Source organism: Rattus norvegicus, chromosome 20 (assembly GCF_036323735.1).
Source record: "Rattus norvegicus strain BN/NHsdMcwi chromosome 20, GRCr8, whole genome shotgun sequence".
In the NCBI taxonomy this organism is placed as follows: Eukaryota; Metazoa; Chordata; class Mammalia; order Rodentia; family Muridae; genus Rattus; species Rattus norvegicus.
In genome coordinates, this window is record NC_086038.1 from 29,067,225 (window position 1) to 29,081,546 (window position 14,322).

The 14,322-nt window shown below is 51.6% G+C and overlaps 1 protein-coding gene across 15 annotated transcripts in view; it reads right to left on the reverse strand.

The window, feature by feature from the left end:
- Cdh23 (cadherin-related 23) overlaps positions 1 to 14,322 on the reverse strand; it is a 382,501-nt gene that overhangs the window by 284,101 nt on the left and 84,078 nt on the right. For all 15 annotated transcript variants that reach the window (XM_063278917.1, XM_063278916.1, XM_063278914.1 and 12 more), the window contains 3 exons: positions 2,062 to 2,204; positions 1,425 to 1,472; positions 1,201 to 1,293 (listed from right to left, as the gene is read on the reverse strand). In XM_063278917.1, coding sequence (XP_063134987.1) covers positions 1,201 to 1,293; positions 1,425 to 1,472; positions 2,062 to 2,204 — 284 coding nt within the window. The remainder of the gene's footprint in view (positions 1 to 1,200; positions 1,294 to 1,424; positions 1,473 to 2,061; positions 2,205 to 14,322) is intronic.

Below are 14,322 nucleotides of genomic sequence, written 5' to 3' on the forward strand. Positions count from 1 at the left end.
ACTTCCAAGTGAGCTAGAGCCAGAAGCCAAGCTGCTGTCCCCAGGCGTGGCGGGGTACCATGCCCTTCCATGCCGAGGAATGCGGGCACTCTCTCTCTCCTGCCATCCTGTCCCAGGTGAGGAAAGGGCGCAGGCCACTGGGCAGTCCTAGCCGTACGGTTGTCCTCCCATTCCCCAACTGGCACAAGTGTAGGACCCTTGCTCACCACTGAATGATGGCAGCCAGGACCTCTGGGATGTGAGACAAGACCCCTTCATCCTTAGGGTAATCTTCTTTGTTACCCTGGGAGTTAGGGTCAATGTTAGAGCTGTGTGACCTTGGGCAAGTCCCTCTTCCACTTAAGCCTTGGGGAATTCTTGCCTTTTCTTGTTCCCTATACAGTGACAGACGACACAGTGTCCGATGCCAGCCTACCCTTTCCGAGGATCTTCATTTGTCTCACCCCAGCCTTTATAGTGCTGCCACCCCAGTTTCAGCCCTGGGGGCAGGATCGAGGGACACCCAGTATGGAGCTCTTTATCAGTCTCAGCCAAGGTCTTCTCATAGCTAACCTCCAGCTCCTAAGACTGCCAGCAGCCACTGTGATGAGGGACAGCAAGCGAAGAGAGCCCTGGTGCCATCGGGAGCCAGCTTATTAACGAACCGTTTGTAATACAATAATTTGTACTTCTCAATTACCAGCGATGGCTTGATTTTACACGCATGCACTCATGCAAACATATTCAGAGTACACAGAACAGAAGCTTGAGAGAGCACCGGCAGGCCAGACCACACAGCTAGGGACCTGCAAATTCCCCAGTCCTGTGGGGACCGGATTCTGGCCAAGGCAAACAGATCTGTAGTAAGACCTGTGCCTATGCCCTGTCTAAGACTCACGCAGACTGGAGAGAGGACGTAACATGCGTCTCACGGATCCCGTTCTATTACTAACTCCAGGTGGGGGTGAGCTCTGCGGGGAGGGGCCTAGGCCCTCTCTCAGGCCCGAGGCTCTATCCGCTGGCCCACAGGCATTCTTTCAACCACAGGATGGGTGGCTCTCAGTGGCCCCACATAGAATGGGAGCTAGAGTATGAACAGGAGACAGTTGCATCTGCTTGTACTCAGAGACGGCCATACATGTCACCCAGCCAGAGTGGAAAACAGTCACGGTCCCAGGAACCATCACCCACCACCCCACACATGACCTGCAAGGTGCTTACTTCAGGGATGCGCACGCTGTAGGGCTGGTTGTGGAATGTGGGTGCATTGTCGTTCACGTCTCCAACTTGGATATTCACCTTCCTTGTGATCACCTGGGGAGAAAGGTACAGGGCTCAACGCTGTCTCTCCCCTCTGGCCTCGCCCCACCCACGCAGCCCAGAGACCTGAGAAGTCCAGGAGCAGCCAGCAGTTCTAGGGCAACAGGGCCTCAAGGGACACTCACCCCTTGGTGGTCACTGACGGAGAACTCCACTGTGAACTCAGACTTAGTCTAAAAGGAGAGGGAGGGAGAGAACAGAATTAGAGAGGCCCTGAGTCCTGACGCTGGGTGTGGCTACACGGCCTCAAGCACTGCGCCGGACCTCATGTGGGTCTGCTGTCCAAAGGTACCCCTAAGAAGCCAGTACTATCCCTCAGCACTTGGGAAAACAGGTGCCTCCGTGCGTCTGCGGGATGCAGAGCAAACCACTGAACACTTCTGTGGCTGTATCCTGAGATGTAGGAGAGGACTAGGCCTGGGGATGTGGTCAAACCTTTGCCTCCATTTGCTAAAGACTACCATGCCTGTTGCTCTAGAAGACTCTGCAGGGGTAGAGTTAGACTACTACACCCCACACGAGAGAAGACCTCATGGCTACTTCCTTCCTGCCTACCCAATGCTACTCCTGGCTCAGAACGCTCCCATCTGACCCACTCCAGCCCCAGGTCTAACACAGCCCTGGAAGAGACCTACCACTGAGACACATGCAGAAGTACAATGGGACCTTGGAAGAGGGTTCCTCCCAAAAGATGGGGAGTCACCCTCTTCCATTGTCTGCCCCTCCAGAAAAGAGCTGAGATTCAGGAGTCACATGCCGTACCTCTCTGTCCAGTGGCTGCCGGAGCCACACCACACCCGTGTCAGGCTCCACGGCAAAGAAGCGGGAGGCCTCCTCCCCAGACACGCCGAACACCAAGGGGTCATTGTCCATGTCTCGGGCCAGCAACTGGGTCACAGAAGAACCTGGAGTGGTTGAACAGGAGAGGAAAAGAAAACACAGGGGGTCAGTCTCACTTCTTCCCATCTTGCTCAAATGATGGGGCAGCCTTCAGGTCATGGCCACCTCACAATCTTCCAGATCTTCCAGAAGACAAGGATCCTCCCCAAACCTAAGTTTGGGCTCAACTGGCCTCCCCACTTCTGTCCTGGACCACCTGTTAACCAACCAAAGCTAACTCTGGAACTTACACTCTCATTCCATTGGGTTGCTGACTGGGCCATCTTGGCACCCACAAGAATAGCATGCCCTGAGGACGAGGCTGCCAAAGAAGCTATCAGAGATTATGGAGCTGGAGAGGGGACTCTCACTGGGATGGAGGCGCATGGCCACCAGCTCAGGCCTCTGGGTGTCCCAACTACAGGTGCCACACCCTTCCTTGCTCTGTGGTGCCTACTTCTTCTGAATTGGGTTTCCATCTTCTGCAAAGAGAAACACCTTGTCTAATTCATAGTTTCTTGTAAAATATTCCAACCTTCATCTGTGCATACAGGCTAAGAAGATATACCTCTCTGAGACTCGTCCTGACAGGGTCTGGTTCCTGTCCTCAAGAAGAGGACCAAGAGGTAGGGGTCATTTTCTTCAGGATTCGGTGCTCTGGACACAGGCCATCCCAGGCACCAGGATGGTGGCACACAGCCCAGCTCAGAAGGCTTGGCACGGAATATCTTGTCCTGGGGCTCCCTGGCTCCCTAGTGGCTTTCCAAGAGGATAAGCCTACTGCCCCATCTGCCTAGGATGAAGGCAATTGTAGCCTAAGTGCCAAGTCCTCAAAGGCACCTGGCCGTAGGAGGCCCTTAAGTCCGCAGGTGTGCAGCGTGGAGGTCTCTGAAGGGAAGATGAACAGCAGCAGCCCAGAGCCTTGGCTTGAGCCACGCCATTTCCTTTAAGGGCTTGGCTGAACCTGTGAAATGGGACAGGCGCCATCTCTTCCCCCACATACTGACTTTCATATTTAACCAACAGTCCCAAAGGACAGTGTGAAGGAAGGAGGGGCTGCAAGGCCGTGGCTCAGGAGCTTCTGTCAGGAGGCTGATCCTGGGACAGTTCTAAGCTGACAGTGACAGCTCTTGTGAGGTCTGAGAAGAAGCAAGCAAGGAGCTCCACACTCCATTCTCTCTGCCTCGGAGTTGTTAAGGCACTAGCAAGTGATGTCATAATTTCCCGCATCCTCGTGGTTAACAGATGGCAGAGCTGGCCTCCACAGTCAACTTGAGATCAATTCTTCCACGGTAAGCGACAGTCCCTAACAGGCCCCAAACCAGGATCCCAAAATGGGAAGTTTTGTTCGTCTGTCTGTCTGTTTTGCCCATTCACTTGAGTTTACACATTCAATCCTCCCACAGCTCTATCTGGCAGTCATTATTCTACCCATTTTACAGATGAGGATATTGAAGTTCGGGGAAGGAACATAGCCTGTCGCGTGTCAATCAGCAGAGGCAGACAGCATTTGTGGTGATGGAGGCTATGAGAGAGGCATTGTAAGAGCGTGGACAAGGTCAGAATAGCTTGGAGCCCAACGTCCACATCTTACATAGGGAGAAGCCAGACACAGGAAGCAAATATACAGTTGGACAGTGTTGGCATGTGACCCCATCTTTGCTCTGAATGCCTACATGACAAGCTCAATGCCCTTTTATGTCCAGGACAGGGGAATACGTGAGCTTATCCTCACTGGAGCCCCTCTGCCTGGGTCAGGACAGGCCTGGCAGGTGAGGCCTGCTGTCTGAGGGCTGCAGGCTGAAGATCTTTATACTGTGAGGATAAGCCCTGGCTGGCCAAGAGGATTGTGGGAAGGCCACATCAGCCCTGCAGCCAAGGTCGTGTGACTGAACCTGATATCCCAAATGGCTTTCCCAGGCCTGACACTTGGGTCCTCCCAGGGAGAGGGACGCCGGGCAGGATAGGGATGGGGCCATCAGCTGCTGTCACCCACCCTGTAATTTCCTGGACTTTTATCCATTTTCTCCTCAATTATGTGCTGTTCAAAATGGTCTTTTGTGGCTTCCTCCCAGGCTCCTTCCAGATCACGCCTTCTTGGTGTCCCAGGTAATTGCTAGTGGCCTTTCTAAGCGTACTAATTAAAGGTGCTGATTTAATATTATATTTAAGACAAGACACCCCACAGTTTTCCAGCTGGGCACCTCCTCCCCCGCCCAGTGCTCTTGGCTGCTCTGCAGAAGTGGCCAGAGCTGGCTCCTCTGGAAAGCAGGCAAGCCACCCTGCTGCTGGTACCGTCCCCACAGAAATCTGGTCTATCCTGGACTTGGCTGTAGCCCAGACGCCAGGATCATCCTTTATAGGATCATTATCCTGGCCGTGAGACCCCGGGGTACACAGGTTCCACACAGCCATTGATCCCCACCTGAAGGTGACAGGATCTTGGATGCAGAATACTTGCTTCGATTTAAAGAAGAAGAAAAAAAAACCTGGTGGGCTAGGGATACAGATGAGTTGATGGAGGACTTGCTTTTCTAGCATACACAAGGCCTGGGGTTCGATCCCCAGTGTGCCGCAAACCGAGTGTGGTAGTGCATGTCTGTAACCCCACGGGGAGGTGGGGAGAGGAAGATTGGGAGTTCAAGGTCATCCTTGGTTACATAATGGAGCTGAAGTCAGTCTGGGCTACAGGAAACCCTCTCTCATTTACACACACGCACACGCACATGCACTTGCATGCACACACACACACAAGCAAAATAACCATCTCATACAATTAAGCACCTTCACTATTCAAAGGGTACAACCTGGTACCTTCCCGCGCAATCACGGTGAGCAGCCATCTTTCATTGCCCCTGAGGGAAACTGTACCTGTTACCAAGTCACTTCTCAGTCCCTAGCATCTGAGCGTGCACTTCGATCTCTGAAACCTGCCTACTCTGGATCCTCATATCCACAGAACCACAACAGCCTGAGGCCCTGTGCGTGGCTTTCAGTTAGCATCACTGGTCCATGTGGGGGCCCGTGTTAGAGCTCTGCTCCTTTTGATGGCTGACTAATCTTCTCTTGTGTGCCTCTAACACAGCCCATTCATACGCTCCTCCGTCAACAGAGCTTTGAGTTATTTCCCACTCTGGGCTGTGGCTGCTGCGGATAGGCACACCCATGTATAAGACGCTGTTTGATTTCTCATTTCAGTTTCTCTCTCGTATGCTCAGGAGTAGATCTGCTGGGCTATAGAGCCACTCTTTGTTTAACGTATCGTCCAATGGCTTTGTACGATGCCCGCACCACTTTCTGTTCCCACCGGCAGTGGATGAAGATGGTTCTTATTTGTGGTAGGGTATTCAGTGATTCACATGTCCCGGGGGTCCTGATGATGGCGTGAAGGGAGACGTCCACAGCAGCTGCAGTCAGTGCTGTGTCTCCCTCGGTGCCATGTCCACCAGCCTACCCTTCAATGCTCAGACTCAAAGAGAGCCCATGCCACATACAGGCCAGAAGGGCCAGGGAACTGATGCCCCTGGTATTGGGACTCAGTGACTGGCTGTGGATGGTGACAAACACGAATGCTGTGGTTTCGGTGTGCCCTCTAAAGCTTGTGTGTTAGAAGCTACCCCTAACTCCCAATTGCTGGCATTTGGGGGTGAGGACTTCAGGAAGCAATCAAAAACCAAATGGGGTGAGGCCCTTGTGAAAGCTTCCCAAGAAGTTGATAGCCCTGAGCTAGCGCTCTGTCTCTCTCACCACGTGACACCATGATATGATGCGGGGTGAAGACCCTCACCACATATGGGCGGCAAGCTCCTCGACTTCCAGCCTCCAGAACTGCAAGCTATGAACCTCTCTCCTTTATATGTTAGCCAGTCTGTAGTAATCTATCACGGCAGCAGGAATTCCATCTGCCCCTGCCTCATATTCTCATGCCTCTCCTCAGGTTCCTGGGATCTCCTCCTAGTCCACCACCTGGCTACGGTGCTGTACACATCTCCCTGACCCTGTTGATGCCATCATTAGAAACCCCAGCACCTGTCAATCATTGGACACCTTACCACAAACAAGAACTCCAGCCTCAACCAATTCATCATAAGGTCTGTTTCTGAGAAGACCACAAATACTGTGCATCTGAGCTGTGATGGGTGCCTGCTACTGCCGGACCCGGCTGGCCCAGCTGACTGGCGAGGCACTTAGGACACAAACTCCTAGAGTGTGTTCCCACCCGCTCTTCAGGAGACTGGTGTGCAGTCATGTGTAGAAGCCCAGGAGTGGTTTATGGCAGACCCATATTCAAATATTTAACAATGGGCGCAGCATAGGAATCTACCAATCCGAGCAGACACTGGCTATAAACAACCGAGCCCTGAGTGCTTGCCGGTAAGTCAGCCTGGTTTATGGCTCCCGCTTTAGATGCAGAGAGGGACCGCTCCAAGTCTGGCATGATTTAATGGCTCAGACTCAGGCCTCTTGGCTCAATCAGTACAGCCAGAGGCATTTCTGCATTTGTCCTCCCACCCTTGCTGGGAAGGGTCATCCTACTGAGCCAGCCAGCTCAACTCTGTGATGAGCCAAGCTGGAGCCCTGTCTAACCTCAGGGTGGGAGAGAAGACTGAGGTACGTAGTCCACCGAAAACCCACATCCATAACAGTTTCCATAATGGTCAAGAGGTGAAACAGCCTAAGGAGCCACGGATGGATGGATAAGCAAAACACAGCCTAGGCAGCCAATGGATCATTGAGTTCTGGGGAGGAAGGGGGACGCTGATGTTTGCTTGCTACAGCGTGGATGAACCTAGAGATTCTGTGCTAAGTGAAATAAGCCAGCCACATGGTGACAAATAAATAATGCACAGTCCTACTTCTCCCAAGTTCCCCATGAAATAGAATGCCGATGTTCAGAGGCTGGGAAGGATAGAGTAGGGCACATGTGTTACAGGCACAGAGTGGTGAGCTTCAAGTCAAGGCGTGTTCTGGAAACAGCACAGTCTACGGAACCGCAGCCTCACATCGAGTAAAGGGATAAATTCCAAGATGTGCACACTCTAAATTCTTCCCTTTTTTATTTTCACGTGTGTGTTTATGCATATCTGCATGTGTGAGGACACATGTGGGCATGGGCACACATACGTAGTATATGTTGGAAGCCTTCCTCTTCCACACTATCTACCGAAGCAGGGATCCCAATCAAACCCGGAGCTCTCGGATATAGGACTGGTCTCACTTTACTGAGGAGCCAGTCTCCTTTCTAGCCGAGGCTAGAAATTGCAAGAAGACCACCATGACTTCCGGACATGTATTTCTGGGGATCAAATTCAGGTCCCCATGCAGCAAGTGCATGAACTACTGAACGATCTCCCCACTTCACAAGCTTTTAAAATTAAATAAATAAGTCAGACCACCCCGGGGGCTATAATGATCTCCAACATGACAGATCCAGAGAGTTGGCTCTCTGGCCCCACTGTCTTTAGCTGTTCTTGACTGAGCCAAGTTCATAGCTATGCTGGGAGAGTACACTGCTGCCCGAAGTCACCCCAGTGTCCAGGCTCAATGTTCATCTCTCAGCAGTAGTTAACCTCCTCAGAGCCTTCCTCAAATACTTGGTCAGTCAGTATAGCCACCCCAAAGGATGTCTTGTCTCTCTGTCCTCACTGTTCCTCGTCTCTGAAGCCAGCGGTGTGTTCGCCTGCCTTGTTGGCCCCAGTCTGCAGCACATTCCTGTCAGCTCTGAGGGAGCAGCAGCCTGCCTGTCCCATTCCCTTATCCTGATAGATTCCAAAGTCACTCAATAAAATCTCGAGTCCTGCCGAGCCCAGGAAGGAGGAGGAGAGAAATCGTCCCCCAGCGGACCTTGGAGCCACGATGAGAAAAGAATGTGGCCAGTTAGATCTTAATTACTACACTAATGGGCAGGAGAGCGCAAGGCTAATCACACCTAATAAAGTCCAAATCAGTGGCACTTGACTTGGAATGTCAGAACTGGAGTCCGCACAGCTGGGAGGCCGGGCTCCAGCACACTGGCCTTTCCTAAGGGCTGTCCAGTCTCTCCTGTCAACCAACTGTCCTGCCCCATCTTAGAAGTAGGGATTCCCTGACCAGGCAGCTAAGATCTCTGGGAAGCACAGAGCTGGGGACAGGTCCTCTACGGTGGCTCGGTCCCTCTGCAGCCAGTCACATCTGCCTTCCAGGCAAGGGGCGGACAATCACAGCTTCCTGAGTCCCCGCTGGGTCCCTGCTGCTGGCCCAGATGACTGTTATTACTCTTATAGTTGTTATGCTCTGGAAGAGGAAGGGCTGTGGGCCTCTGCCTGTCTGGTGAAGGGAGGGGCAGAAACGAAAGTCAAGCTGTAAGCCTTTGAGTTTGTATCTGAGGAGAAGGCTGTGATCCATGCTAGTTCCCCAAGTTGGGGCAGGGGCTGTGGAATATACAGAGCACAGAGCTCGTTCTGCCTTAAAGGAGCAGTGCCCCAAAGCCTATCTGTGATTCCCCCACCCCCACCCCCTGGCATCCAAACTCATTGTGCCCATTGCTCTTGCCAAGTCAGGCACAACCCTTTCTCCAATTTCCCCTAGCCAGTCACATTTCCACTGCATGGGGGTCAGAACGCCAAGCTGCTGCCAGCCTTCTTGAGCACGCTGTGGCACACGCGAATCCTGCTACATGCCTCTGAGATCCTACACGGCCTCTACACACACCCCCAAGCTGTCCCCCAAGATCCTCCACCTCCATCAACGACTGTGCCTCTGGAGGTCAGAGGACCCAGCCTTTTCCCATGCAGACATTAGTAATCTATCATTGTCTTCGAAAGTGAATGCAGAAATGTTCCCAGCACTGGGGTCCACGTAGTTGCTATCATCACCCTTAAAGACGTGAAAGCCAATCTCTTGCTATTTGTGACATAAGGTGACTTTACATCAACTGTTACCCATTGCCTCTCCCAATCCAAGGATACAGCAGTCTGCCCCTACCAAGCTCAGGGCAGTTAGAAAGGACAGAGTCGGGCTAGGAGTACAGAAGTCACCTCAGAAACAGCGAGCAATCATGGTGGAAGGAGAAGCCACAGAACCCCCTGCCCCAACCTCACATAGGGAGCAACAAGCTGGGAAGTTTATCTGAATGATGCTCAGCTGAGGCTACGCAGCTGCAACTCCAGGGCCAGGCGTGCACATGTGTGCCATGTATATTGGTGACATCTGTGCCACCGTTGTGTCACTAGTGACCAACAGAGCTGCTTTGTCCCCCGCTCCCACTCCCACCCCCACAGATAGGAACCCAGCCTGCTCCCTGCCTGGCTTTGGTCCCTGCTAGAGCCACAGCTGCTACCTGCTCCTCTCCTGGGTCAGGACACCCCTCAGAGGCAGCCAGCCTTGTAGCTTGTCCCATTTGTCTGGAATCAGACAGCCTGTGAGGCACCTTCCTCTCTTTTGTCTTAGCTTTCTCTCCCTCTACCACCATAGTCAGGCGCTCTCTCTCTCTCTCTCTCTCTCTCTCTCTCTCTCTCTCTCTCTGCTAACCTCTGAATTCTGAACTTGGTTTGACCTCTTGGTCCTTACTTTATTCTAAATTCCATCTCTGACCACCTGGGACGCTAGAGGGCCATCATCTGAGGCCACACCTCCCTCCTGCAGCCTAAGGCCTCCTGGGTTCTTCTCCATGGCCTACCCTGCATTCACCAGCAGAAATCCTCACCTTGGGTAGAGAGACCAGCCATGAGCCTAGAGCCCTCAGGTCACCTCCATTCCCAAAAGCTGCTTTCCTGAAACTGCCCACACCAGGGAAGGATTGACTCACTCGTGGCCTAAGGGAAGATCAAGCACTGAGCGAGACCAAGAGTCTCCACTTTGGAACTCTCTCTTTTTATTTTTTTAAACTTATTTTACTTACTTTTTACTTATTTCCAGAGCCCTACATAGACGGGTCACACCTGCTACATGAGTAAGAAAACCAAGGCTCAGAGAGGCAAAGTGACCATCTTCAGGGACAAAAGGCCCAGTAGATAGCCAGGATGGTGGTGACACATGCCTTGAATCCCAGCACTGGGGAGGCAGAGGCAGGCAGATCTCCATGAGTTCAAGGCCAGCCTTGTCTACAAAGAGTAAATTCCAAGACAGCCAAGGCTACACTGAGAAACCCTGTCTCGAAAAAGAAACAGAAGGCCCAGTAGATATTTTGTGTGTATTCTTTGTGTGTGATTCTGTTTTAAGAATCAGCAGGGGATAGAATGCATCTAGATGCCCAGTTCCTACACAGCCACCACTTGCTGTGTGACTTCGGAAAAGGTGCTAACCTCTCTCACCAGCTCCTCCATCACCAACACCAGAGCAACCTGGAGTCAGTGGCCAAGTTACTGACGTCCTTGGGGAGGACAGAAGCCGTGCTTGGAGTTGAGATTCTCTGCCACAGCACTAGGATGTCCAGAGGAGGAGGGCAAGGTGGGCTGCCTCAGACCTTACCAAGAAAGAAGCTTTGATTCAAACATCTGACTCCAGTCGGGGAGCTTGACCCCTGCTTCACATTCCGGTTCTTGATGGACCCCACAAACTCACAAAGAAATCATGGCTGGGCAGCTAAGAGACAAGCCTGATACACCCGATTTGGTCCCCAGGTGTGTGCGCTCTCCTCTCCTCCTCCTCCTCTTCCTCTTCTTCCTCCCCTTCCTCCTCTTCCTCCTCCTCTTCCTCCCCCTCTCACCCTCCTTCTCTTCCTCCTCTTCTTCCCCCTCCTACTACTCCTCCTCTTCCTCCCCCTCCTCCCCCTCCTCCCCCTCCTCCTACTCCTCCTCCTCTTCCTCTCTCCCTCCTCCTCTTCTTCCTCTCCCTCTTCTTCCTCCTTCCCCCTCCCTCCCCCTCTTCTCTCAGCTTTCTGCAACACCACATTATGGTTACAGCTAGTTGATGTATCTATCCTATTAAGGCTCTGTTGGTCACACCTCACACAATGTCCATGCGGGGTGCTTGACACTGGGAAATAGGCCACATGGGTGCCCCTCGAGATTTCAAAGATGTATCATTTGGTGGCCATACTCAGGGAACGGAGAGACTGAGCACTCTTTCTGTTTCCTGTTCAGAAACAGCAGGTAGAGTATGAGTAAGTAAGGCATTCTAGAACATTCTGTCTGACCTTCTCACATCCTTGCAGCTCCGAGGCCCTTGGGGTGTGTGCGAGGGATGGGGGGTCGGGGGCAGATGGAGTCCTTTCTTAAGGCCAGAGAGCCAAGCAGTAGTTACCAGATTTAATGACAATGGTAAGAGTGGGCTATTTTTTCCCCTACTCCTGAAACTTTTCAATTCATTGAACTGTTCAATTAACTTTACAAAAGGAAATGTGGAAAAATGACGGCAAATTGAACTTGACATTATCATTAAAATAAACAGCACTGCGGGCCGTTAAAGGCTGGCGAAGACAGTCTAAACACGGTGGCAGATTCAAGCTGGTTCCTTCCTGTTCAGAAGCTACCCTGCTGATGCCCTGTTACCAGGAGGTCAGGACAGAGACACCACTCACAGTCCCCAGGCTTGGGAACAAGGCTGCACCCATGCACCCCTCACGGACACCCTTAACTGTGACCACCGGAGAGGGCATTCAGGGCTGGGTAGCTTCTGGAGCCCCACCCTCCAAGCAATGGGGCAAACCTGAGTCTATAGTGAAGGCCAGTTCCCAGCCAACAACTGAATCCAAACACACAGCCATTTCAAAACCACTGGGAGTCACACTATGCCTGCGTGTGTCCCACAGCTCTAATGGTGGAGTCATGGTCTGGGGTGAGGACTGGGTGCTGGAGGGTCAGGGTCTTCGGAAGCTCCCACTGGGGAGGCTTGTTAAAGCCATGGCCTTTAACAGAATTTTCACTTGGTCCACAGAGAGGCCAACCTCCTCGGTCCTTCCACATTAATGTTATGGCTGGGTCCCCAGCCATAGTGGGGCACCCGGGCCAATCTGCAGGCATGGCAAAATAAATACTTGTATATTATGTGTCTGGGTATGGGTGCATGTGTGCGTGTGTGTGTGTGTGTGTGTGTGTGTGTGTGTGTGTGTGTGTGTGATCTGTGATCTTTATGGTGTCCAGACTTTTCCAAATCACTTTGTGTTAACACATCAAGTCTTGACCTGATTTCATTTTGGGGTAGTATTTGCAAGTGAGGCAAGCTAAGCCCCACTCGCCAGGAAGTGGGGTAGTGTAAGGCATTAACCCCTTGGGTGGATCCCTCAGGTTAACACAAAGGCTTTTGGAAGCAGAGCAAGCTCACTAGACTGCCTATAGATCAGACTCATGGTCTCTGCAGAGTTCCTGGCTCAAGCTCTAACAAACTCCCAAGCTGTACTAAGGCTGTTGGTCCTGGACCATGATTCTGGGCTATGGCTTTAATGGGCCCAAGACTCAGTTGTTTCAAATCCTTCTTGAAGGCAATTTGGTTCTCAGAAATATATACCTTAAGGTGTGGCTTCCTGGACCTCTGCTCTTCAGCTCTGACTGAAGATGTGGGCCTCCAGATGCAGGGTGAGACACCTCCCCCAGCTCCTCCCCTTCTGGGGAGCCTGAGGGGCCCCCCAGAAATCACCTCGTTTCAGAGGAGACTCGCAATTACCCACGATGATCACAGAACCATTCATTCTGCCCTAAAATTAATACATCACGTTGAGAATGATCTTGCACTAATTTATCACAAGATTTATGAAACTTGCATTTTTTTTCTAATGAGATTTATGCAAATGCCGCTCTCGCCGCTGTTTGTGTTTTTAAAAGTTTTGACAGGCAAGAGAAGGAAGGTTTAGGGCAGTTGGAGGTGGCCTCACCCTGACTCGGAGGCTCTGATGGAGGGCTTGGGGCTCCATAGCAGTCTTTGCTCATGTAAGGTGTGGTTGTGTGACTACCTTGGGTCTTTCTCGGTTCCCTGCTCTGGCCCTGGCACATCCTTCATCTGCCTGTGCCTGGGCCTTGTTCAGTTCGTTTCCTGCCCTGGTGAGGATTTACAGGTAGAAAGCTGAGTAGGCCTTTGGGATACTCAGACTCAACAAGCAGCTAAAGTTATGAATGAGCATTCCCAGGTGATGGCGGAGACCATGCAGAAGCGTAGGCCCCCAAGACAGAGGAGGTAAGGTGGTACCCTCTCCCGGGTACTGTCCCTGTGAGTGCAAGCATTTGGCATGGCATAAAAGGTTGACATGCCCTAGGACTGACTCACCTCACCCTAGTCCTGACTCTGCCACTATTTACCAAGCACCATATGCCGAGCCCTCTGTTAAGTACTATGCACAAACAACCTCGTCTAGTTCCTACCCCAAACATGAGAACACATTTCCACGCTCAGAGAAAGAAACAGATTTAGCAGCTTGTCCGAGATCACACAGCTAGGGAGAGGGAGAGTCAGGATTCAAACGTAGGCCAAGCTGATCTTAAAGACTATGTCCTTACCCAGGGCCAGTCCCAATGACTAGTGTGCAATGATCTAAAACATCGATTAAAGCAGGACAATAAAGCTGACTGTGAATAGAGGCCTGTAGCCCCAGGACCTCGGGGTTGTGAGTTCAAGGCTAACCTGAACTATATAGTGAGCCTTGACAAAAACAGAGGGCTCAGAGCATAAGTAGTTGAAGGGCACGAGCTGAGAATGTGCAAGGCTCTAGATTCGATTCCTGACACCACAATCAATCAATCAATTGCTCAATTGATCAATAAATAAACAGATAAATAAAATGCATGCATGTAGGAAATAATCCTCAAAGGCTGTTGAATAGCTCAAAGTCCTATACCTAAATAAATACTCATATGACATTCCAAGTTAGTGCAAAGGCGAGATCTGGTCAGGTCCCTACTCAGAGACTGTTTGAGTCTCCACACTGAAGTTGGTTCTTAGGTGTTTTAAATTCCGACTTACTCCAAGAGGAACACAGACAGGAGAGGAAGCAATCACGTCTGTGCTCTGTTCTCCAAAAGAGGGAAAGGCCAAACGGTTCTCTGAGAAGCAGGAACTCGCCCATTCCTGTCCTTTTCCTAGCTCCTGTCAGGGACAGAGCCTTGCTAGAGGATGCTACTCAGGGTGATCTGTTCACCGATGTGCCCAGCAAGGGCTGAAGGATGAGTCACTCCGACGAGAGAAGGCAGGTACATATATAATAGATCTTATGAATATTCCATGCAAGTCATTATA